The sequence below is a fragment of the Naegleria fowleri genome, assembly GCF_008403515.1.
Source record: "Naegleria fowleri strain ATCC 30894 chromosome Unknown tig34, whole genome shotgun sequence".
Taxonomy (NCBI): domain Eukaryota; phylum Heterolobosea; class Eutetramitea; order Acrasida; family Naegleriidae; genus Naegleria; species Naegleria fowleri.
Genome location: NW_025407966.1, coordinates 496,924 through 521,177, shown reverse-complemented (window position 1 = coordinate 521,177; position 24,254 = coordinate 496,924). Strand labels below are relative to the sequence as shown.

At 37.4% G+C, this 24,254-nt stretch overlaps 11 protein-coding genes across 11 annotated transcripts; 4 read left to right on the top strand and 7 right to left on the bottom strand.

Moving 5' to 3' along the window:
• Nucleotides 1-3: 3 nt before the first annotated feature.
• FDP41_003580 (uncharacterized protein) lies at nt 4-3,681 on the bottom strand (the record flags this gene model as incomplete). The annotated part of the gene is made up of 3 exons (XM_044706900.1): nt 4-1,525; nt 1,579-2,022; nt 2,078-3,681. 3 exons carry the CDS (start codon nt 3,679-3,681, stop codon nt 4-6), a joined length of 3,570 nt encoding a protein of 1,189 aa, XP_044562301.1.
• Nucleotides 3,682-4,383: 702 nt separating this feature from the next.
• On the top strand, nt 4,384-5,757 carry FDP41_003579 (uncharacterized protein; the record flags this gene model as incomplete). The annotated part of the gene is made up of 1 exon (XM_044706898.1): nt 4,384-5,757. The coding sequence occupies one exon, from the start codon at nt 4,384-4,386 to the stop codon at nt 5,755-5,757; it is 1,374 nt and encodes a 457-aa protein (XP_044562300.1).
• A 243-nt stretch (nt 5,758-6,000) lies between these two features.
• Nucleotides 6,001-7,692, top strand: FDP41_003578 (uncharacterized protein; the record flags this gene model as incomplete). The annotated part of the gene is made up of 1 exon (XM_044706897.1): nt 6,001-7,692. One exon carries the CDS (start codon nt 6,001-6,003, stop codon nt 7,690-7,692), a length of 1,692 nt encoding a protein of 563 aa, XP_044562299.1.
• A 119-nt stretch (nt 7,693-7,811) lies between these two features.
• Nucleotides 7,812-9,551, bottom strand: FDP41_003577 (uncharacterized protein; the record flags this gene model as incomplete). The annotated part of the gene is made up of 1 exon (XM_044706896.1): nt 7,812-9,551. One exon carries the CDS (start codon nt 9,549-9,551, stop codon nt 7,812-7,814), a length of 1,740 nt encoding a protein of 579 aa, XP_044562298.1.
• Nucleotides 9,552-10,386: 835 nt separating this feature from the next.
• On the top strand, nt 10,387-10,800 carry FDP41_003576 (uncharacterized protein; the record flags this gene model as incomplete). The annotated part of the gene is made up of 1 exon (XM_044706895.1): nt 10,387-10,800. The coding sequence occupies one exon, from the start codon at nt 10,387-10,389 to the stop codon at nt 10,798-10,800; it is 414 nt and encodes a 137-aa protein (XP_044562297.1).
• A 709-nt stretch (nt 10,801-11,509) lies between these two features.
• FDP41_003575 (uncharacterized protein) lies at nt 11,510-13,465 on the top strand (the record flags this gene model as incomplete). Its single annotated transcript, XM_044706894.1, has 1 exon — nt 11,510-13,465. One exon carries the CDS (start codon nt 11,510-11,512, stop codon nt 13,463-13,465), a length of 1,956 nt encoding a protein of 651 aa, XP_044562296.1.
• A 208-nt stretch (nt 13,466-13,673) lies between these two features.
• Nucleotides 13,674-14,862, bottom strand: FDP41_003574 (uncharacterized protein; the record flags this gene model as incomplete). The annotated part of the gene is made up of 2 exons (XM_044706893.1): nt 13,674-14,557; nt 14,745-14,862. The coding sequence occupies 2 exons, from the start codon at nt 14,860-14,862 to the stop codon at nt 13,674-13,676; spliced, it is 1,002 nt and encodes a 333-aa protein (XP_044562295.1).
• A 204-nt stretch (nt 14,863-15,066) lies between these two features.
• Nucleotides 15,067-15,951, bottom strand: FDP41_003573 (uncharacterized protein; the record flags this gene model as incomplete). Its single annotated transcript, XM_044706892.1, has 3 exons — nt 15,067-15,430; nt 15,697-15,839; nt 15,943-15,951. The coding sequence occupies 3 exons, from the start codon at nt 15,949-15,951 to the stop codon at nt 15,067-15,069; spliced, it is 516 nt and encodes a 171-aa protein (XP_044562294.1).
• A 2,141-nt stretch (nt 15,952-18,092) lies between these two features.
• On the bottom strand, nt 18,093-20,939 carry FDP41_003572 (uncharacterized protein; the record flags this gene model as incomplete). The annotated part of the gene is made up of 1 exon (XM_044706891.1): nt 18,093-20,939. The coding sequence occupies one exon, from the start codon at nt 20,937-20,939 to the stop codon at nt 18,093-18,095; it is 2,847 nt and encodes a 948-aa protein (XP_044562293.1).
• Nucleotides 20,940-21,055: 116 nt separating this feature from the next.
• On the bottom strand, nt 21,056-21,994 carry FDP41_003571 (uncharacterized protein; the record flags this gene model as incomplete). Its single annotated transcript, XM_044706890.1, has 2 exons — nt 21,056-21,388; nt 21,500-21,994. The coding sequence occupies 2 exons, from the start codon at nt 21,992-21,994 to the stop codon at nt 21,056-21,058; spliced, it is 828 nt and encodes a 275-aa protein (XP_044562292.1).
• Nucleotides 21,995-22,111: 117 nt separating this feature from the next.
• FDP41_003570 (uncharacterized protein) lies at nt 22,112-23,218 on the bottom strand (the record flags this gene model as incomplete). Its single annotated transcript, XM_044706889.1, has 1 exon — nt 22,112-23,218. The coding sequence occupies one exon, from the start codon at nt 23,216-23,218 to the stop codon at nt 22,112-22,114; it is 1,107 nt and encodes a 368-aa protein (XP_044562291.1).
• Between the last annotated feature and the right edge of the window lie 1,036 nt (nt 23,219-24,254).

Genomic DNA, 24,254 nt, shown 5'->3' with positions numbered 1-24,254 from the left:
ATCTTAAACTTGATCGACTTCTACTTTCGAAACGCTCTTCTCGACAACTTCCCTAAGTTTTGTCAATAATATTGGCTTGTACAAGACCGAGTCAAATCCAATCTCAGATAATGATGTGACATTTTCCCAAATATTTGCAGTCACGGCTATGACAGGAACATGCATGCAATCGTTTGTCTTTTCATACTCTCTTATCAAGGAAACACATTGTTTTCCACACATGTTTGGCATGAGTAGGTCCATTAAAATGACTGAATACTGTTTAGTTCGAAACATCTCAAAACATTCTTTTCCATCGGATGCGCTCTCTACATTCTTGTATCCCAACATATGCATCATTTTAGTCATTACTTTTCTATTCACTTGATTGTCATCAACGACTAATACTGGTGCTTCTTTTTGAGAGCAACTGCTTTCATTGGAGTTAGAAGAAGGTATTGGGTTGTCTTGTTTGGGAATTTCTGAAACACTTCCATCTATTGTAATTGAGACCTCTGGTATAATGATGGTATTATTCTGTTGACATTGCTTCTGAACTTCTCTCTCACAAAAACTTATGAGTTGTTGAGCTATAGTGTGATACATTTCCTCAATTTTAAGAGGTTTGGTAATATAGAGAAGATTTGGATATTTTCTGGTTCTTCCACGAGTAGATATTGGCATTAAAATTCTATGTGAGCTGTTGAACGAGGTAAATAGGTTCTTGACTTGTTTGTGTGCATCTTCCTTATAGATGATGAGGGCTTTTTTGTGTTCGTTGGGAGGAAAATGAAGTTCTGTAGAAATGTTAGGTATTTTGACAATGTGACATTCTTGATTTGCAAATAATAAGTACTTTTCAAAAATGTCCAAGAATATATGATCAGAATCCACCAAATAGATTGTAAAATTAGACAATTTGGTTTTCAAAGCATACATGTCTTCATCTTGTAAAATAGATTCATTGCTGTTTCCACCAACCCCAATAGGGCCATCTTTTCCAAGTCTAACAGGCACAAGGATGGTGATGATCGTGCCAGACGACCCATGTGCTATCTTGCTACTGACAGCTATAGTTCCGTGCATTCTATCTACCAATCTTTTTGAAATGCTCAATCCAATTCCATTTCTATTTGTCAACAACATGCCTAATCCTGAGTTGCTGGAACTTTTGTGCATCGATTTGAGATAATATTGATCGAAAAGAGAGCCTGAAGATTCTACACTAGGACTGATGCCACTCTCATCACTCTGAACATGTGCATCCTGAATGGTTTTATAGGGCTGAAATAAGTCTTTGATGCTCTCTGGCTTAATTCCCTTTCCGTTATCTTTGCATTCAAATTTTAAGAACACAAATTTCTCGTCTTCTGAAAAATCAGGATTGTCTTGAAGCACAGCATTTATGATGCATTGCTTGTCAATTTTGAACTCTTCTATCAATTCTTTATCTTCACATAAGGAGCAACTTAATACCACATAACCACCGGATGGAAGTGAATACTTAATGGAATTTGAAACTAAATTCATTAGTACTTGCGAAATTCTACCCATCGTTAACACAATTTTCAAGAAAAATGAACTAATCATCAAACCTACCTCACATGATCTCCAATGACTTGTAAAGGCATATTATTACGGTTCACGTATGAATGAAGGACAACCTTCTTGTCGTTGGCTATGTTATAAAACACAGAAGTAACCGACTCAACCAATTGTTGCACAGAAAATGCTTCATAATGAAGATTGAAATTTCCAATCTCTAAACTTGATAACTGAAGTGAAGTACTGAAAACCTGAAGCAATATATTTGCATTGTTATAAATATCATTCACTAGCTCAATATGAGATTGGGATGTGCCATCACTTGATGTTGAATCCGTGTCACTGAGTCCATCTTCATGATCTGAGGCTTTTGGATCTTTTTGGAGCAGCAAACTGTTCTTTCTACGGCCACCTCTCTTGTGTTTGCAAGGGCTTTCACATTTTTCATATTCGTTTTTCAATATCGTTGCTGCTCCTAAAATTCCATGGAGTGGATTTCTTTGGTAAATTAAATGTGTCAAGATGGAGAGATATAGAAAATCACAAAACATACCTTGCTTCATGCGACAAATTTCCAATAAATTTTGTTTTTTCCTGGCTTAAGATCTTTTCTTGCAAATGTTCAAGTTTTTCCCTCAAGCTACTGTCTCTTTCTAAAGCCTGAATATTGGAAATAAAAATATTCATGGTTGATACAAAAATGAGCATCGTGGTAATTTCGAATATTGTGAACCATGGAGTGCTTGTGCAAATCAAAGCAACTGTGGTAAAGAAGGTCATGATGCAACAGTTAAATATTGTTGTTCCTAGAGATTCATTAAAAAAGAAGCAAAATACAATGATCTTAGTAAGTGTGACCATATAAAGCAAAGTCACTTGATAGTAAGTGTGAACAATGAATGCAATCAAGGTAGAGGCCAAACATCGTGAAATAGTTAGACGTTTTTTCTGGCTTAAAGTTTTCACTTTAGAAATGGTTAGCCAAGTACAGCACAGATGGATCATTGGCTCGAATAAAGTTGTAAAGCAAATTAATGCCATGGAACAAGATTCTTTCTTGAAATAGTATATCATTAAAATTACAGACAACCCCAAAATAATATTCAAATATTTAAAAGACTTCATGAACAAATAGTGTGTTTCTCTTGTTAACGCACTTGCATATTCAGAAAAATCGCCCCCAATAAATGAAATGTGCAAAAACTTTAAAAAATCCTTTAGGTCATCCATAATTTCTTCAAACGAATTGGTATTTTGGGTTTCAGGAGTGGCGTGTTTGTTCTCTGAGTTGGGCAGAGACGGTCGTCGTTGACATTGAGGAAGAAATACTTTTGTGTACGACGATGAAGGAGATGTATCTAGAGTGGAAATGGCAGGCAAGTGATCACTAGAGGAGGGGATTTGCAAACGAGGGTTAGAGTTTAAGGAGCTTAGAGAGCTTGTTTCAATATTAGACGAATCCATGAGCTCATTCTCATCCTGAATGCTCGACGATTCTGTGCAAATGGTATATAAATGTTCGATGCATTCTTGTTTTTTCAAGCTTGTCCTTCTTCTCCATAAGGAGTACGGAGGAGAACCACGAGCGTTTGACAAAGTCTTTCTTTTCGGTGAAAGCCTTGATTTTACTGGCGAGAATGATCGTTTTTCTTCCAGCAGCCTCTTGGTAGAGGCTATTTGATCTCGGCATGATTGCGACGAAGATGAACTTTTGGCGCATTGCCAAGTGTCGTTACTGGTCGCGGAATCATCAAGGTGAATGATGTTTGTAATACTGTTGAATCGGTGAAGTGATTGTTGTTGCAGTTTATCCGCGCAGCAATATGAACGAGGTAAGGCTAATGAAGGAATGTGTGTTGCACGTTCTTGTCGAGAAGAATTACCATCGGGAGGAAGCAAATTGGAGTTTGAATGGTCCAAGGTGGAAGGTTGTGGCCAATGTTCCCAACCACCACCTCCACCACCACCATTATCACGTGCTACTCTTTCTCCGAGCTCAGGCCTAAGTAGTACTGGTCGTCGCAATGATGATGAAGGTGATGATGAACGACCCATAATATCGTTCTCCTCTTCATCATCCTTTTGGTGATGATGAAATTCCGTAAACTCTGTTGTTCGCGAGGACGAAGTTGAAATGCGTGAACCTGAAAGAGACATTTTGTTTTTTCCAAAACAACAACAACCATCAAGCACGAATGGGGCAAAAAGAGAGATGATGGTGCAAATGATGGAATGGTACATGTAACAAATGATGGAATGGTACATGTAAATACTGAAAGGGCTGCTTCTTTTGAAGTTGTTTAGTGAAGAGAGGCTGTTCAGGCTTGTTATGGAAAATCTCTCACAGGTAGTGTGCTTTTCAAATAAATAAGGAAAACACTAATCGAGGTAATTTTGGATATTACTAAAAAGCAACAAATTTCGAATTGATGAATTGTACCGAGAGAGACACCAACACTTTAATTGTACCTCAATCATGAATATGAGATGTGGATGTTGCATCTCATGTTTTTCTGATTGATCAGCAGAATAAGACGGAACAATCCAAGCCCAAGTTTTCTTTTAAGGATAAAAACTGTAAATTCACTTCACATGGAATTAATAATCGCGCATCTGTTGTCTCATGGTCCGACCTGCTCCTTGAATCCAACTCCGATAAAAATTTCATTCTCATATTACAATAGGAGAATCATCTTTCAAAAAAATCATTCCACATACACGCGGCGGTGTCGATTCATCATCATCATTGCTGAAACTGAATTTTTGAAAGAGACCAAGAGACCACTCCATCATCCGAGAAGGTTTAAATTCTCATCCTTATTACCATCCTGCAGCGTTATCTTTTATCCGATTCTCATCATGAAAGGCTTGTTGTTGCTTCTCCTTTCCGTTGTTGTGGTTCTCACTTTCTCATCATCCTTGTGGGTGTGTGCGGATTTGCAAAATACCACCTACACCAGTCCCTTCCATCCACTCAATATTCCACGTGCATCCATTGGACTGACTCCTCTCTTCTCTCCTGATCACTCCACCAAGGAGGAAACCAATCTTGTTTTGAGTGCAACCTCCAGCATTGATATTGCCATTCCGGGATTTGATAGTTGGAGTGGATGTTCCTATCCAAAGGATGGCTGTATGGGTTGCTCTGCTTCTGATTTGTTGAATACTGAAAAGTTTCCAATTTTCCAAGCATTAATCAATCAAATTGTGAGCAATCGAGTTCGTGTTCGTATCATTACCAACAAGTATGATGATAAATTGTGTGACGGAAAGATGGACTTGTTGACCTATTTGAAGATTGCTGGTGCTGATGTGAGATATTACACAACCACAACATTCTTGCATGCCAAATATATTGCTATTGATGGTTGCAAGGCAGCAATTTCAAGTATCAACTTTTCACAAACCTCCTTCAGAAAGAACAGAGAGGCTGGTATTTTGGTGAACGAGTGTCAAACCTCCTCTGGAATTGTTCAAAAGTTCGCTCAATCAGTTTTTGAATATGATTTCAAACAAGCTGTTCCTCTTCAAGTGGACTACAGCCAATACTCTCAAAGTGACATTCAACTTGTCAGAACAAGCACTGCAACTGTCACCATTCCAGAAAATTTACACTTTGCTAATTGTGATGCTTCATCTGGTACCATTCAAGAATACAGAGATACCTATAACATTTCAATTAGTGCCAGTCCAGACTATGCCTATGATTTCTTAATGTCTGCATTGCGTCAAACAAAGAGATCTTTGAAAGTCAGTATTTATGAAATTTCTCATCCCGATCTCTGTGATTATGTCATTCAATTGAATCAACAAGGTGTTGCATTGACACTCTTTGCATCTCATTATGTCTTCTCTAAATCAGAGGCTCTTGACGCATACAGATGCTACCGCAAACTCTTGGACAATGGAATTACTGTGACATTGTCTGCAAAGGAATGCTTGGAATTCTCTCATGAAAAGTATTGGATTATTGATGACAATATTTTGATGATGAGTACTGGTAATTGGAGAGGTACTGACTATCCAAATCCACCTTATGTTTTCCCACCAAAGAAGGGTAATGAAAGAACCTGGAGAAATGTCAACAGAGATTTCACTTTGAGAATTGACGGCTCAACTGCCATTTTGAAGAAATTTATTGAAGTTCTCAACAATGACTACAATCAAGGATATCCATACAGCTCAGGAACAGCCAGCAAGGCCACCAATACTATGAATATCAGAAATTACTAAATTATTGTTCATTTATTCGACAAGATGATCCTCATAAAACACATTCGTCTCATCAATAACGTTGAATTATCTCTTGTCTCAGCAACGTGAAAGTTAGGCTCTTTCCAAATTCAGTCGACAACCTTTCATCCATGGCAAGATCCATCTCGATCAAACATCAACACCTTGAGCACATTTAAAAACACGATCAAAAAAAGTCTTCTCTTATCGAGAGTCTCTCATTCATGAGACCACAACCAACAAATGACAACAACAACAACCACACGAAGAGATTCGTTGCATCGAGACACCACCAACAGGATGACGGAAACAACCACCATCACCACAACAACAACAACAACCACAAGAAATTGCTTCAATATGGAAGGTTACAAAACATCATGTGCATCTTTATTGAATGACACAACGAGTTCTGTATTATTGACTTCTTCTTCCGAAATGTTAATATGGAATGATTTCAATACTACTTGTTCGTCGCCGTATTCATTGACGGCAAAAGGTCCAACGACCCATACGTATGATCATGATTTATACAACCAACAACACCATCAATACACGAATCATGACCGAAACGCAACAAGAGTTTCGAGTGGCGGGATGGACATGGCTCTGTCATCCTCAAAAGATTCTTTGACAGGTGGCATCTGTCGACGTAATACTGAAATTGCCAACAAGATCACTCCGGATGAATGCCGTAAACAACAAGATGAATATATTCGGAATAATGAACCATTATTATTACTATCGAAAATTTTCTTCCTTCAATTTTTATTTCGTAATAGAATTTACAAATTGAACAACAAGTCAACAGAAAAGAAACGAAATTTGCAGAAAACGTTTAAAACACAAGAATCTTCTCCTTCATCATCATCATTGGTTGATTCACAACAGAAAAATCAGATGAAATTATTTCATTTATTACTATTTTTAGTTATTTATTGCATCTATTCTTGGTACGTGTTCGACCAATTCCAAACTGTCACCACCACGTGGATACCGTTTGTGAGCGGCGCTGATCGTTCACACCAAGCTCGAATAGCTTCTTCAGAAGACGATTTTATCGGATCTTATCTTTTACAAGACGTGAAATTTTGCATCTCGTGTAAAATTAATCCTTCCAAAAAGGACAGCATGATCTTTTTCACAGAAAATGTCAACATTTCTTCGACCTCACAAACTACTCAACTTCTCTTGATGGCTTTTGGAAATAGTGATTTTTCATCAATTGATTTAACATTTCGAGCGCCTCTTTCCTCATCACGTGTTCCAACTCATGGAAATTCTTCCACTTCTCCACAAAATTATCTTCTCATTCTCTCCTCAACACAAGTTCTAAATTTTAACATTATACTTGATGCTAACTTTCCATTGAGTGGAATTGTCTCTCATTCTCCTCTTCAAAATTCAGTCCTTGTGTCTTGGATGTATTCGAGTTCGAATCAACAATTTCCTCCAAATATCCCAATCACGTATTTATGTCGATCGGGTGACAAGTGTACACATGACATTCTCACTGAAGAATCCACCTTTAAAATTGAGAATAGTGTTGCTTTCGCAAGAGCCATGAGTCAACAATTGGGTTTCGAATGGCGCGCTTTTATGTCATGTGAAAAAGGAACTCGACTTCAGATTCAACCCAAAGAATTGCCTTGTGTTCCATTAACGGATGAAGTGATTATTTATTTGTTTCTAGTGGTCCTTGTGTTTGTGGTGGCATTTCTGAGCTGTATGGGTATGATCTTATTAAGGTGGTATTGTGTGAAAAAGAGACAACGTCAATATGAGGATGAGGAGCAATTGAAGAGACAAAAGTTATCAACCAGTTTGACGTTTGCTCCTCCTCCCTCTTCTTCTTCGTTTTTAATAGAAAATGGAGACATTCGAGTGTTTTCATCCAACATTGCCGTGAGCCCGAATCATGATGACAAGGTGTGATCGTGGGGGTCACATAAATGTTAAATTTTCTAAAAATGTTTCAATTTGTTGTTTTTTTTGCCTTTTTTTTATTCATTCAATGGTTCTATTTACAATGAAAAGTATTATTCTTGATCTCTCTAGCGATATCTTCTTCGATCGTTGTAATCACCACTACTGCCACTACTGACACGACGCTGTTTTTGTTGTTGTTGTTGTGGTTGAGTATATCCCACTTCGATCGACCTTTTCGCGCATTTTCTCAAATAGTCAGCAATCTTTGCCGTAGAGTCCAAATATTCACTCATCATTCCAATATATTGAAAATATTCACTCAAGCGAGAAATTCTCAAAATCTTAAAGATTCCCTTCTGCAACACATGTTCAAAGTTCCCTTCTGGGCATCCATAATTCACATCGTACATTCGACCGATCATTTCCAAAGAACGATCTCGATGCTTTTCCACGAATTGTCTCAAAAAAAAGACATGGAACATGATCAATCTGCATGATACTTGCGAGCTCTCCCATGATATTTTCACACGAGCAATGTCATTGCCATCATTAAGATTTGCCATATTTGGATCTTTTAGTTGAATCCAAAAGGCATTTCGAACAGTAACTTCATGGACGACGACCTCTTTGATAGAATCCCAAGTTATTCCATCGGGGCCCAACACAGAAAGACGTAAAAAGACTCCCAAATCAGGACATTCATTCTTGTGGCATGCTTTTGCATAATTAAGGAATCGATGAACACTTTTTAAAATGCCAAGTTCTGGACCATAGGTCTGAGCCAAGTAAATCATCCATCGATGAAAGTGACAGTATCCTTGAAGTGCCTTAATAGAGGCATGGGAATATCCTTTCATAATTTCGACAATCATGGTATTCATTAACCTACTTAATAGATCCATTGCCAAATAAGGAAAATCATCCTTGCACTTCTCAGGAATGGCACGTTCATCCAAAAATCCAGGACATTCTCTTCGAATACATGCAATACTGTCTCTAAAATAATTCACATTTGCATGTTGCTTATTAATATAGAGAGGAAGCCAAAAATTAAAATTTGCATTCCACACACCCTTTCTCACACCATCTCGATGAAAGGCCTTATAACCAATCAAATCGAGAGAAGTACTAAGTTCATATCTTCCTTTTTTGTTTTCATAAATAAAGAGACCAATACCAAGAGTATCTTCTCGGAAGGTAAGTTTCGAGTAGAAACAAACCAATTCGCGAGCAGTGGAGAATTCTCGAGAGTTCACAAGTTGGCGAAAGGTTGTGCAAACTTTTTCGAGAGTTTTCAGTTCAATGGTGGTGAGATAGTCAAAGATGTGGATGAGCATTTCTTGAGGGAGATCCATGAAGAGACAAGTAGTGGAACTCGTCATGCCTTTCAAGTTGTGAATCTTTGGAGTGCTGCCACTTGTCAAACCGATCTTTGTAGATTTCAAAGCACTTTTTCCATTCAAAATTGCATTCACATCCCAATAAGGAGCACATGGCCATATCTTTCCATTCTCAGGATCATGATGTGGCAAATATTTAAACTTTTTACTCTTATTCACATCTTCCTGAATATAATAAATCTGATCTTTTTCTTCCTCAAACAAAAACGCTTGCAATTGCAACAAGATGGACATGACCGAATAACTCGATGACCAACCGAAATAACGTTCGTGAGAATGATGTGTTTGCAACATGTCCAAACAAATATGACCATCTCCATGGACATGTGAATGATGCAACGAATTCAATAATTGAACCTTGCATGATCTTTGTGGATAATCTTCAGGAAAGGCCATGACCAAGTGTAAGATGATTCCGGCATAGTCCGAATCTGGATGTGCCAAAAGAGTGGCATGCCAGGTCATTAAATCATTTTCTAAAGGTTGGGCCCAAACAGTGTCCAAAGTGGAGCTTTGAATTTCTTTCCAATCACGTAAGAGACGTTGAGAGGCAGAAAAGAGATGAGGTGCGTCGACGTGTGCGTATTATTGAGCCACACAAGACTGTGCTTATTTTTGTGGGAAAAAGCAACAGATTCTGATCATGTCAACCATATTTCACACTCCATCAATATTATTGAAAGAGAATGCAAAAAGAGAAAATTTGAAGAATGTTCCAATTTGATTTCTTTGTTGGATAATTTTCCTCAATCTAATAACTCCTTGCTTAATTGTTTTTCTACACAAACAAGTAATCCTACCTCGATTAGTAACAACTTAACAAATAGATTATCCATCGATAGTTCATTTGTTAGCAGTCCAATTATTGGAGGCTCATCTGTTGGTAGTTCCACTGTGAATATTCTACTGGGAACATAAGAATTCATAAATTCCGATCAAATTCGATGAACGGCAAAAAAACAAACAAAACGCAAAAAAACGCACAAAACGCTGAAATTCAGGTTTTATTGCATTCGTCCAAGTTTATTTATTTTTGAAGAGATTTGAAGAAGTGGAAGCCATGGCAAGGAAGATGATTTGTTAATGCATGTTTCTCCTTTTTGGAAAAATCGAAAGTTTGTTTCATCAAGTAAACTAACAAAATTTTGTCGAACCTTAGATGATGGGTTGTATACATACTATTGTATCAATACATATCTAGTTTGATTCTAATTTTCAAGTTTGAATGATATTTCCATGCTCCAAATAAGGTTATTGCTCAAATTTGAAAATTAGTCATGAAATTTATTTCCAAAAAAAAATGATGATCAACAACCTTTCCGCACCAGCAGCTGCAACAACATTGATTTTTATTTTGGCCCTCCTCATAACCTTCTCAAACATTCTTGCTCTTCCCATTGCAACCAATGTCATTCCTGGAGGAAGACAACCCATCTCTAATCAAACACTCATTGAAGAATTAACAACATTCATTCCAAAAGCCTCTTCGAATGGCGTCTGTCGAGTGACAAGAGTATTGAGTGCTCAACAGCAAGTTGTGGCAGGAACGATTTACTATTTGGTCGTTGAGGTTTCCACATCGTGTGATGCAACTTCTTCTCAAACATTTTGTGAAAAGTTAAAGATTTTTAGACCTCTTGTCACAAGAAGTGTTGAAAATCCTCAACTACAATTGCAGAAGGAACAACGAGTGGATTGTAATACACCTGCTTGAACAACGTATGTAAATTGTTCATTGATTTGTGTGAATAGGAAAAAAATACGCCATTTTCGAGCAAACTATAAATCTTTTGTGAGAATATTTCATAATATGACATGAATTGTATTATTCTTTAAAACATGTCACAACCATTTTCAACGATCTTTTTCGAAACCTTCAAAGCCAGAGAGGAATTCAAATGTCCTGTCTCTCAGGGCTTTACCCACAAGTTGAGTTCAAAAAAAATAACAATTCGCAAATCGATATCGAAATGGTCCTCTTCCAGAAACACACTCAGCAACATTCTCAAATACTCCCTCCAATAACTGATCGGAGTGATCATGATGCAATTATGTACCAACTGTAACATATCATCAAATAAGGCAGCATGAACCCTTTGCACTTCTCTTTTTGTCCGACATGTGCTCCCTCCATTTCCAATTTTGGAGGTTCATAAAAATTGTAGTGCCTTCAAGTGTCCACCCACCCACAACCCTCAGGAACCATGCCATAGCACCACCTCATCACATCGACAATGTTGTGTCAGTGGAGGAGAGAAATTGTATTCACAATGGCGCAACTTTTACGAGAAGGTGTAAATATTATTATTATGAGATTGGCTCCCACATGATTCAAAAAGAAAAGCGCCAACCATTATTCCAAAGACATTTACAATTATTCAGTTCAACCTTGTCGTCCTATTCATTAGAGAATCTATCGTCAAATGCCTTCTTCTTATCAAGCACTACTTTATACACCCTCCTCTCCAAGCTTATTTGATGATGATCCTGAGGTCAATGATCGGTTAGAAACTTCAGACTTTTTACTTGATCAGCAACATCATTGGATGTCTGCCTTTCCATCAGCGAGTACAACAAGAACAACCCCTCACCATGAGGAGGAGATGCAAGAACTACATCATGATGAAGATTCTCTATTCAATGACGATGACCTCATGATCGTTTCCAATAACAACAACAATTACAACAACCACCACATCATGACCACTCACCAATATAACAATTTCAATGACACGTACGCATCGATGGATCATACTCAACATTCCTTGGCTAATGACTCGACGAATGTGGCTTTTCTAAGTGCATCCACTCATTGGCAGAGGAATCTTCCTTACGTTGCTCCTGTTGAAGCACTCGTCTCCAATCAACAAACCCATTCACAACACGTGGTGCCACCAGAAGATGATGTCTCCTCTTCTTCAAAATATTGGAACATGGCTGAGGAAGAAGATGGTGAATGGTTGAATACTTCAGAGACCTTAATACAGAGTGATTCAAATACATGGAAAGACTTGTTGAACAATGGCCACAATAATAACACTCACTCTGAGTCCAGCACTCCCTACAGCAACTTGGTGATCAGAAAAAACATCTTTGTAGCTCGTCCGTTCACTGAACTGATTATTGAGGAAGGAGAAATTTCTGACATGGTTGCAGCGAAAGGAAGCAAAAATTCAAATTCAAATTCGCAAGTGAGTTCTCACCTTAATATTACGATGGAAGAAGAACCTGCAGTTCCTGAAGAGACAACTGACAGCGGTGATCATCTTCACGCTGTTACTGAGTCAACCAAACAATCACAAGAAACTACCGATGATAGCTCCACCGATGAGGAAGAAGACCCAGACTATATTGAGGAAGAGGAAATGGAAGAGAAAAACCAAACAAGAAAAACACGTCAGTCCATCAAACGGAAGAGAACTATTGTGTGTGACTCTACCGATGAAGAAGAGTCTCAAGAGATGCAGGCATCGACCTCTTCATCCATGTTGACAAAGCCAAGCAAAAAAGAGAAAAAGCTCAGGAAGAAGAAAACAAGTAACAACGAGAAGGCTAAACTTGAAAAGGATGAAAAACCTCTCAGAACCATGAGTGGTAAAATTGCTGAACGTTTCTCTTCCTCAAATCATGGAACCATCTCCGAGGCGCTTACCGTTGTCCCAAATGAATTCAATGACATCACTGCTCCTCATTTGCGAGTGGATTTGGACATGCCATGTTCAGATATGTATGTGAAACCAGCAATATTTGTCAAAAATGGTGTTACAAAGAAAGATGACAGTCGATCATCCATATTCACTGTGAATGTTTCATTACAATGGAGTTCTGAGACTTTGAAGAGCAAGGTCAAGCTAGAGAATTTGAGGCTACTCATTGTATCAGACAAGCAAACAAAGAAAATTGATGGAGAAAAGCTCAACGTCATGATGATCAAAAACTCCAATTTAAGTACTTACGCTTTGAAATTGAGCTACCTTGCAAAGGATCCAAATGATAAGGATCTCTTGTCTATTGTACAGATTGAGGAATACCAAGACAAGTATGTGTTCAAGTGTCAAGTATCAACCTCCAACAATGCAAGTGGATGGAAGAACAAACACAATGATTATAAGGTGTTGGTGTTTGATACGAGTGATAGTGGCGTGTTTGGAGGCATTTCACAAGGATTCAAAGTAGCTAAGGCACCTAAATCTCAATCAAAACAACAAGATCACGACAGCAATTCTTTCGACCTCTCTCAGGACTGTGCCGACTGTCTGTCCAATGTTTTCATTCAGCAAGGTAAAAAGAAAAGAAAACTGCAAATATCCAAGCCAACCATCGTCAAACATTCCGGAAAACTGTACAAAATCACAGTTCAAGAGATTTCAAAGCCATAAAAATTATTCGTACATGCAATAATTTTGAAGTCATTCATCAAATGGCTCATCATAGACTTTTGTATTGAATCATGAATTGTAAATTATGAAAATCCATATGATCGTTGTTAGAGCAGTAATAGTTGTAGTAGTTTATAACATTATATATCTTCAATAAATAAATCTCTAGAGATAAAAACAAAATTAAATATCATAACATTTAGAAAACTTAGTCAGTCTTGGTCTTCTTCTTTCTGTTGGTTTGCTTGCCTCGAGCTCCCTTTCTCTTGTGAGTATTTCCTTGCTCGGAAAACTTAGCTTGAACAGTTTCATCAATGTACTTTTCCAATTCTTCTTGTGGCAACTCTTTCACAGAGATGGTTCCAGGAAGTTCAATCTTTCCCTCATCGAATTGTTTCTTAACGTTATCGAAAATTTCCTTATTTTCCAATCGAAGAACTGCCTTTGTCTTGTCACCCTTTAATGGATAATCAATAAACTTCAATCCATTCTTCTTATTGACTGGCAATTTCTTTGAAAATTCAGCAAATCCAAACTTCTCATCAGCTGAAATGCCTTCAATATATAAAAAAGAGTTTTGTTTCAATTCAGTCTTCATGTTGTTGATTTCTTCTTGCTTTTTATCTTGAGCAGCCTTGGTCTTTGACTCCTCACGCTCCTTCTTCTTTCTTTCAAAGTAGCCTTGTTTAGACTCAACAAGAAGAGGCTCATCCTCCGGTCTGAACTTGAGATCAGTTCTTCCGGCTAATGAATTAACAGTGGATTCCGAGTCAAATTCCACAAATACGGATCCCTTAAAGGTTCCATTCTTTTCTCTTCTCATTCTAACACACATGACCTTTCCGTAGGCATCAAAGAAAGTCTTGATGCTATCCAAGTTGGAGATCTTCTCATCGAGAGGGAATCCTTTGGCATACAAACTACGAGCAGTGGTGGTATCATTCTCAGGGAGAGCAGTAATTCTACGCACAAGCTTACCCTCTGAATCAACTTCAAGCATGGCGCTCTTCTTGATTGCCGAAACAATCACGTCCATATTGGCGGTGAGTTGTTTCATTCGATTGAAAGAAGCAATAGTCTTTAATTCAACATCTTTTGATCAATCAATTTGTTTAGTGTTGGTGAATATGTGTCCAATTATATGATGATGACGCAAGGAGTTATCAATAATAACAATAATATGAACCAGAAATATCATTAATTTTCATCATCATCACGCATAACGGTCATTTTTCATCATCAACCCGAAAAGAACATCACATGATGGACTCTTACTTACATCCTTCAGGATTATTGGCCACAAGGCTTCTCAAGAATTTATCCTTTGGCAAGTTGCTATCACTAAAGTAAAATTCAACTTGTTCACGAATCTTTCTATCGAGAGTTTTAGCGTCCATCTGCAATGTTGTTGGGGTATTTTTTTAATCTCAAATTCATCAAACAATTTGCACTTGAGCACAAACACTGTCGAATGCGTTTGCAAGATGCACCACTTGATTTCATCCCGGATATACATTATGAAATAGGCAAATGAAATTGGAAAAAGAAATAATGCTCGTTGAAGAAAAGTTGTGTTATTTCCTTAAAGTCACAGGGTGGCATTATGCATGATGCTCCAATTTAATGGCAATGTTACTGGAATCGGTCGAAGGAGAGACCAATTCAAAATCAAAATTCCAATCGTTTTGTGGATTGATGAGCGAAAACAGAACATCGGAAACAAATTGACCGCGAAGATGCATTTCTTGTGTCACTAATTCGTCTGTCGTATTGTTATTACTATTTGGCGAGGATGCTTTAGCTGCATTTTGCGTTGTTGATGATGTGGATGACGTTGGTGGTTCATCTCCAAATAAATTAAAACCTAAATCATCTTCTTCATCCGCTGTCTCAAAATGTTTAATCACAAATGAACATGTTGGTTTGTGCTTTTTATGCTCTTCCCATGGAATGTCCGTTGTCTCCCTACCGTGATGTATGTAAAATTCAGAAAAACGATTATTATTAATTATATTGTCAAATAACCATTTAAATGATGAAGTTCATCAAAAATTCATGGGATTTGTTTTTAAAAATCAATTTTGAAATAGCGAAATTTAATTCCGATCCGTCATCACACAATTAGATCATAAATTATTCATTGAGAAACAAGTAGTTGATCCATATGTGTTTCCATAAAAATTCTTGATCAGCAACACGCACACTCGGATCATCATCTTTTTTAAACCTACCAATCTCTCAACCGTAGCCCACAATAATGACATTTACACAAATCTAAATATCCTTCAGTCGGAGCATAATAAAATCCAGCAGCTGCCAATAATTCAGGCGTGCAATTCGGATGTGTGCTCGAACTATGAGGCCATTGATAGCTCTGATTAAAAAAAAGAATCTAATCGGTTGGCTTCAGAGTCCATTTTTATTTATTTAGTTGGTAATCCTTGCAAGGATTTTGAGAAGTTTGATTGAGATTTCACTGTCTGCATGGATGTTGATGGTGGAATTGTTTGGAACTATTTTGAGAGAGTAAATGATTGCACAGAGTTCAGCAACATTGTTGGAATATGAGTCATGAATTCTAAATGAGAATTTGTGAATGTTCCCGGTTTCATCAATTATATAGACTCCAAAACCGGTTCTATCGTCGATTCGAGATCCATGTTTCAATGCCTTAAAACCGAATATCACAAAACTATCAAACAGAAAAATCCCAGAGTTTCCCTCATCAAAGTTAAAGGACACATTCATCCATGCAATGTAATTGCTGATTACCTCTCTAAAAAAGGAGCCAAAAGCAACAAATTACCTTAATATCAAACGTCTCCTCTCTAACAAGCAATTAATATTTTGGGATGGAACCGCAATAATTTTCGACTATCGTAAATGTATCCACAAATTACAAACCTCCTCTTTGGTAATGAAAACCAGAGATAAATCCAGTCTACACTTAATCGATGACTGGTTTGGAGAAATCTAACAAATAGTCCTATTCTTCAATTTAAATCCGTCTATTGTGATCAATGTGGCATAGACGTTGATTTAGAACACTATAAGGCAGTCACAACACTTAATAGTAGCAAAACATACTTCTTCCTTAATCATACATGACTTTGGCAACGAAAGAGAGAACCAATTTGTAAGGAATGTCAAGTAATTCAAAAGAAGTGGGTTGAGATTCAAACTGCATTAACATTGATGGTTCACAATCAAAATGCTGTTTGAAGTTCATCTTTTCTCAAAGCCCAATCCGAGCAATCCATTGTTTGGATAGAATTTATTTTTCCCAAACAACTGTTTTTCCTCTCAATTCTGAATTAATTGTTAATATGGTAGCCGTTCATCGGTTCGGTTGATCCACCCCAGTTAAGTTTACTCAACACAAACCAACAGTTCAAAAATAATAAAAAGGTTACAGCACTGCAGGTTCCCAACACCTCGGTAAAAAAAAAGAAAGAACTGAACAGCAATGTGGTCGACTCTTATGACGACCTCAAAAGGTGACTCAATGCTTCCTGATGAAATATTGAGAGAGTGAAAAGATCCTGAGAAGCGAGCTATCAGCAACGAAACTCCACCACGAAATGTTTGCTTTTTAGAGTCTTTATCAAGAAGGGTTAAATTCTTGATAGAATTGTAAAAGAGAGTGAATTTTGAGCGTTTCAATAAATCAAAAGAAGTCTCTTTTCCAATCATTAAGCGCTCGCATATTTCAAAAAGTTTCTGACCAAGAGATCCTCTCTAATCAATTCAACCAATTTTCTTTGTGGATTCCGCAAGCTGAGAATATTGAGATGCAACAACTTGCAAATGAACTGACAAAACCATTTGAGACATCAGTTTCATATGTGGAAAGGAACTTGCATATCGTTTATAATATTATATACAATAATACAATAAGTTAAGAATTAAGAATTAAGAATTTTAAATTTATAATTCTTATTAAGCCTTAATATTGCATATTCATGAGCCTAGAACAATATATTGTCGTTCAAACCTCTGTTTGAATAAACTTGCGATCAAGTAACCTGAAGAAGAACCCCTTGAGTTTTTGGCCTCCAAACTCACAAGATATCGAGTGTTTCCGAGCAACCTCTTCTGTATAGACACTTTTAAAAAGATTAAACTCCGAGAATATCATTAGACAAATGGCTGCTGGTTTAAAATCTTTTGATTTTGTTCTTGAAGATGATGGAATGGTTCACCCTGAAACTGGAGAAATTTTCGTTCAACCGGTTGGTCTTTCACTCCGACCAGAGGTGGTCATACACTGGGTCATATTGTGGCTCATTACAAGAAAAAAGTTGGGTTAATTCTTATTCCAAAGGATACTGTGGTTCCTGATGGATTAGTGCTTATTCATGAACACACTGATCATTATTCTCTTCAAACAACAAATGTTTGTACGGAAGATGAATTGAACGCCAAATTAAATGCCTTTTTTGAAAACACACCAGGCATTACAAAAGTATCGCTTGAGGATTATTTGAAACACTTGTTTGTTGTCGAAGATCATGGAACAGCCATTTCATTTGTTCATTTAACCATTGCCAAATGTCGCTCTCAATAATATTTGAAGGTTTCAATGTTTGCTTACCAACAAATTCGTTTGTTTACAAAATGTTACAATTCAGATTTGATACATGGCGAGACGATGAGTACTCAGTAAAAATAGGTTATTGTTGAACAGGGCAACATTTTCATAAGGAGAATTATCACTTTCAACAATCTCTGTGAATAGTTGAAATTCCTTGTCCCCATAAGATCGATAAATTTCCACACAATGATCATTAGTTTTTGGAACGGCTAGAGTATTGTTGTTGTGAGCACTAGAAGTAAAGACTGATCTACCAAGCAGCAGTTCTTCTTTGTGGTAGTTAATATCCAAAGTATCGGTACAAATAGCTTGTATCTTGTCGTTCAGTTTGAAAAATTGGACAGTGCTTTGCTTTGAATTTTCTTTTCCGACAAACATGCAAGTATTTGTGACATGGTTGAATTGAAGAGAAGTAATGTTTCCAGAAAAAAGATTATATGATTTTGTGTAACCAGAATAATTTTCATCGTAGCATCTTATGGATGATGAGTTTGAAACAATCAATCCAACATTTGGAACGTGAAACATGGAATGTAATTGTGCGTGAGACTTGTCACCAGTGGTCAGAAAAGGCTCAGAAGGTTTTCTTATATCATAGCATAAAATTGAGCCGTTAGAAAGACTTGCAAAACAGTAATTTACATTGGACCTATTCCATTCACAACATGTGATCGAGTCATATTCAAGTTCTGTTGATGTAAGGTAGGGACAAAAGCATACAGAGTTAGACACTCCTGATTGTCTCGAATCAGTAATTCGGATGGTCCTATCCAAAGAAGAAGTTAGAATTAAGTGCGTGTTGGACGAGCTGATATTCACAGAATAGCCATCAAAATTATTCGTACCATCAATGTTGAGTAGGTAATGCGCTCTGATGCAGGTGAGAGGAGAGTTATGAACTATTTTTTTGCTTTGCAATAATAATGACGGTTTTTGAATGAGTTGATCCACATTGGTAAATGAATAAAAGCCGCATGTTTTGTCTTTGCTCTCAAAACTCATGAGTAGTGATACAGCCTTAGAGCCAAGAGATGGATTTGAGATCTCAATGAGAGAACTTTTTTCTAACAAGCTAAGTTGAAATATTTGTTTTGGACATGAACTTGAACGTTTTCTTGGAAATTGACCCTTCTTTTTGGATTTTGAGCTTTGAATAACTCTACTTCCTTCATGGTCATTTAGTATAAAGTCTCTCTTTTTTCGTTCTGCAAGCTCTAGAGATCGTTGAATGAGCGATTTTTTTTGATCTGTTTCTTTTTGTTCCACATTCGAATCTGTGTTCGGTGACAATGCCAAAACAGCAGCCCCTGGCTGACCTAATTGTTCCATAAGCATCTTCACTCTGAGTTCTAAACCGTTCTTCATATTCTCAAGGGTCTTTCGAAGATTAACTTCATGTTCCAATTGTTTTTCGAGTTGGTCCAACCTTTGACTATCAACTGCAGATAAATTGTCAATATAGAGAAGACGAATATGAGATCTGTCTGCAGTTTTCTTACACTTAGGGCAGGTAGAATTCTTTTTCAACCATTTCTCAATACAATTTTTGCCAAACAAATGCCCACATCCTAAGCAACAAACTTGATGAAGTCCAGTTGAGCTCCAGACATTTAAGCATATGGAACAGATATTATTTTTGTCTCCCAAATCGTTTCGTGATGTATAGGAAGGAATGAATATTTTGTCTGTTTGTGTACAAATATCAATCATTTTCTTTGGCACAATTACTTCAATATTTGTTTCCTCATCTTCAGAAATGTTCTGTTTTTCAGAGTGGTGATGATTTGGTGAATTCGATTCAATAAAATCTAAATATAAAATATCCTCCAAAGGCGCATCAGGTGGGAAATTAATACCATTGTCACTCCTAATATTGTCAACATGGTGAGCTTGTGTGAAAGTTACAGTGTTGTTGTCATTCATGTCCTGGTTAACCATCTCTCCTTGGACGGGTTCAACTGTAACTGGTTCCTTTTCCTCCAATTCAGGAGTTAGCGATACAATGTATTCTTCATCCACCAAATTTTCTTGCATAGTATTATTAACATTATCACAAGGTGTAAAATTGTCGAGGATTAATTCTGTACCTGCACTGTTTGATGGCTCGGATTGTTCCAGTAGTGGTTTTTTTTCGGTGTCATTTTCTTGTGTTGCTTGAGAGCTTTTTTCAGAATTGTCTTTTGTGTTCACTTGTTGCTGTGTTAATATTAGAGATGGAATGACTAATTTCCTTTCATGTGATTTGATGTTTTCCGTCTCCAATTTTGTTAAATGCATTAAATCTAGATTTACTTTGATATCAGAACCATTGGACTGAGAGACTTTTCTCTTCTTGTTTGTTTCCACCTTCTTTTTTGATTTCTTCATGGAAAATAAACTCAGTTCATCATCAGATTCCTCAGACTCCTCCTCATCGGATTCACTCACTACTTTTTCTTTTGATAATAGAAGATTGTTAAAGTTACGTTTTGAGCTGTTTGAGTCCAACGTGAACGATAAATGATGGATATTATTCATCTTGGGGTTTGATGAGTTCATCACCGACAAAGCCTCATCGCCGTGAAAAACATTTTTTTCATCGTCTTGATCATGATGAACGGAAGGTGGTGATGGTAAGATGGAATCAAAGGAATACACCGATGATTGGTCATCATCATCACCATTGTCCTTGAGGATTCCATCATGGATACTGCACATTTGCTTACTTGTTCTCGGGCCACTTTGATCGACCGAGCCGATCAGTCTTTGATGTTTCTGATGAGTTTTCGGTGTACTGTACACCAACATTCCGTCCTCATCATCCTCATCATTACTGCTGGCTACTCGATGAAGTAAACCTCTCATCGGGAGTTGTGGTTCAGTTTTCATTGATTCCTTCATTTCCGAAGAGGAAGTGATGGAAGTCGATGGGTTCTCCGTGAAAAAAAGATTCATCATTTTCAAACATTGCAATTTGAGAGTCTACTTTTTTTTGTTCGAGCAAATGAAAGAACTATTTATTTCCAAGACACCGAGTTTAAACCATGGAGTTGAGAGTGAAGAGATTTGGGGTTGGCCCAACCACTATTGACATAGGAAAGGTCGTCATCCTCGACGAGCTTTTTGTGTTCTTCTTGTTTTTTATAATAGTAGGCCATGAGACGTTTTTGATCCTCTTCTGACACGGGTTGTTCTCTGGGTGGAGCTCCAGAACCTTTCTTGGCCAATTTTGCAATGATTTGGGTCTTGTCATTTCTTCCAATCGATTTGTTATCCATTAATTTGGTATTTCTGGGGAGCTCCTTGCCACAGAACCATAAGGTGCAGGTTGCAGGATCATACATTTCTTTCTGTGATTGATGATCAGGTGAATCACAATGAATCATAACAATTCACATAAATGCAAAATATATATTTTGTCTGTTAGTTCATGACGTGACAAACTTCAAAATTCAACTTACAGTCACAAACTTTTCATCTAAAATATTCAAAATTGGATCGCTGTTTGGCAAGCCCATTGGATAAGCCATCGTTATGGCTCCCTTAATATTCATTATACAATCCGACAACTCGCTTTCAGAGACTGATATTTTTTTGTTTGCCTTCTCGGCACTTAGCACTTGATTGGAGTCCTCAATCACCTTATCGATGGTGGAGACGAGATTTGGATCGGAAATAGGCTTTCCATAACTAGGTTCCGAATTTTGTTTTGCTTGATCCTCTTCATCGTCGTCGATTGACAACTCCTCAATTTTAGGCATGTCATCCAGAGATTTCTCTGGTAAGAGAGGTCCCTTTTCTTTCAATCGTTTCAATTCCGACACCAAATTCTTCAGGCGCACCCTCAAGTTGTTGATGGTTGCCACTCCCCGAATGACTGTATCGAGATCTGTCTCATAGTGTGCCTCGAACATAAACATGTCCTGTTCCGAATGTTTCACTTTGATGTAAACCATGATGGTGATGATGACGGTGTTAGAGGATGTTGTTGTATTTTTTTTTAATTTGAAGGAGCAAATTTGTATTTGTGTGGCGCGATTCGGAACTCTCATACAACATGTCAAAAAATCTGATTATTTCCTCCAAATGACATCGACCTCATCCGTTCGATATCGTTGTGTGACTGTGCATTCGCTCAGTGGATACAGTTCGTACAATCGTTTGGTATCGCCCAATAATGCTTCGTGAGCTCCTTCATGTGTTTTTGCAATGGCATCGAAATGCAAAATTCCTGCATATGCAATCATGCAACCATTATCAATGCAATATCTGTCATCCATGGCATGTAATTTTCCTCCTCTTTCGCTCACCATTTGTTGCATCATTTGTTGCAGTCTTTCATTGCATCCAACACCTCCCACAATGAGTACGTCATTGGAGTTGCAGTGAGCCATTGCTCGCTCCGTAATTTCCACCAACATGGCGAATATTGTTTCCTGAAGTGAAAAACACAAATCTTCAGCTGTACATTCTCCTCTCTTCATCATGTCCAAACCAAATTTTTCAAGCCATGACAAGATGCCAGAAAAACTAACATCCATTCCTTTCACAACGTACGGCAGCTCAATATATTTCAAATCTGATCCGTCTTCATTCTTCTTACGTGCCATTTTCTCAATATTGTATCCTGGACTTGGATCATTGGATAAATTAATGAGACGAGCAAATCGATCTAAACAATTTCCGACTGCAATATCAATCGTTTCTCCAAATATTCTATACCTTCCCATACTGTAAGCAATCACTTGAGTATTACCACCACTCACATACAGCACAATTGGATTATCAGCTTTACAAACGACTCTTCCCATTTCAATATGTCCAATGCAGTGATTCACGGGAATGAGAGGCTTTTTCCAGAGTTGTGCCAAGGTCCGAGCCACTACGGCGACCACATGTAAACACGCTCCCATACCGGGTCCTTTTGTGTAGCATAAACAATCGACATCATCCTGTGTAATATTTGCCTCTTTCAACGCATTCTTTATCATTTCATGAATAAATTCCTTGTGATGAATGGCAGTTTCTCTTGGTAAAAATCCAGTTCCTGGAGGTGTAATATAAGTATGTCGTAAATTACTCAAAATCTCTCCGTCCAATGTAACCACTCCGATGGCCAGCTTGTTGGCACTCCCTTCGAATCCGAGAGCAATGATTCGTTTCTTTTGTTCTTGAAGCATTTTTTTCTTTAAATTGACATGCTTCCCACAAAGATGTTATAGTTGACTCTGTGCATTAAAAAGTGAAAATTCGAGGAAAACAAGAAAAACCCATGAAATCAAGCAAAAACAAGGGAAATTAATTCAACATCGATGTGCGGATTTGATCCAAATCATGTGTTTTTTCGTATTTGTTTCATTTTTGTCCTTTCTTTCAACAGAGCAAAACTCAAAACTTGAAGAATTTGAAAAAATCAAAGCTTTTGGAATTTTAATACACTAGTCCAAAATTCCGTCAATGTTGAATCAACATTTAACCTTTGTGGCGTTTATTATCAACCTCGATACGAAACCATTAGCCATTTGCGAGGTGTTTCTCCATTCGAATTGAATGCTCGCTCTTTGACACCAATATCAATAAAGAAATTCATGATTGGCTTCTTTTCGGATATTCCACTGGCATGAGATCATTTTCATTTCTTAACTTTTTGACCCTTACGTGGGAAGAGACAAGCTTTTCAAGCAAGGCCATACTTGAGCACTCTTGAAAAAGAATTTGGAGTGCTGAATATATGCCAACGAAACACTTGTTTCTCACTGACAAGATGAAATACAACAATCATCCAAATTCCAATAGTAATTAATACCTTCATTCAAGTGGTAAATCATTGCCGTATTTCGTTAATCCCCATCATTCATTACTGCAACACTTGACATCTTCATCTCAAAAAGACCAAATCCGTCACGACTAACTGCGCAGATTTTAAAAAGCGGAAGTGAATATCCATTGTCCTACAAAAATTCCCAAAAACAACGACCCGAAGCAACCTTTAGTTGTAGGAAAGAGTTGCAGCAACAGAGGGCGAAAGGCTCGATCTCAACACGCCAATTCAACAATTCAACTCTCTCATATTTTCCTTCTCTTCTTCTTCTGTAAACAAACAAGAGAGTAGTATTCAATATTAACCGATTGCTGGATTGGTTGATTTAGATTCATACGGACCACTAGCTCTAGTAGTATTGTTTCATCATCATCCCGTCGTATACTATTCCATTA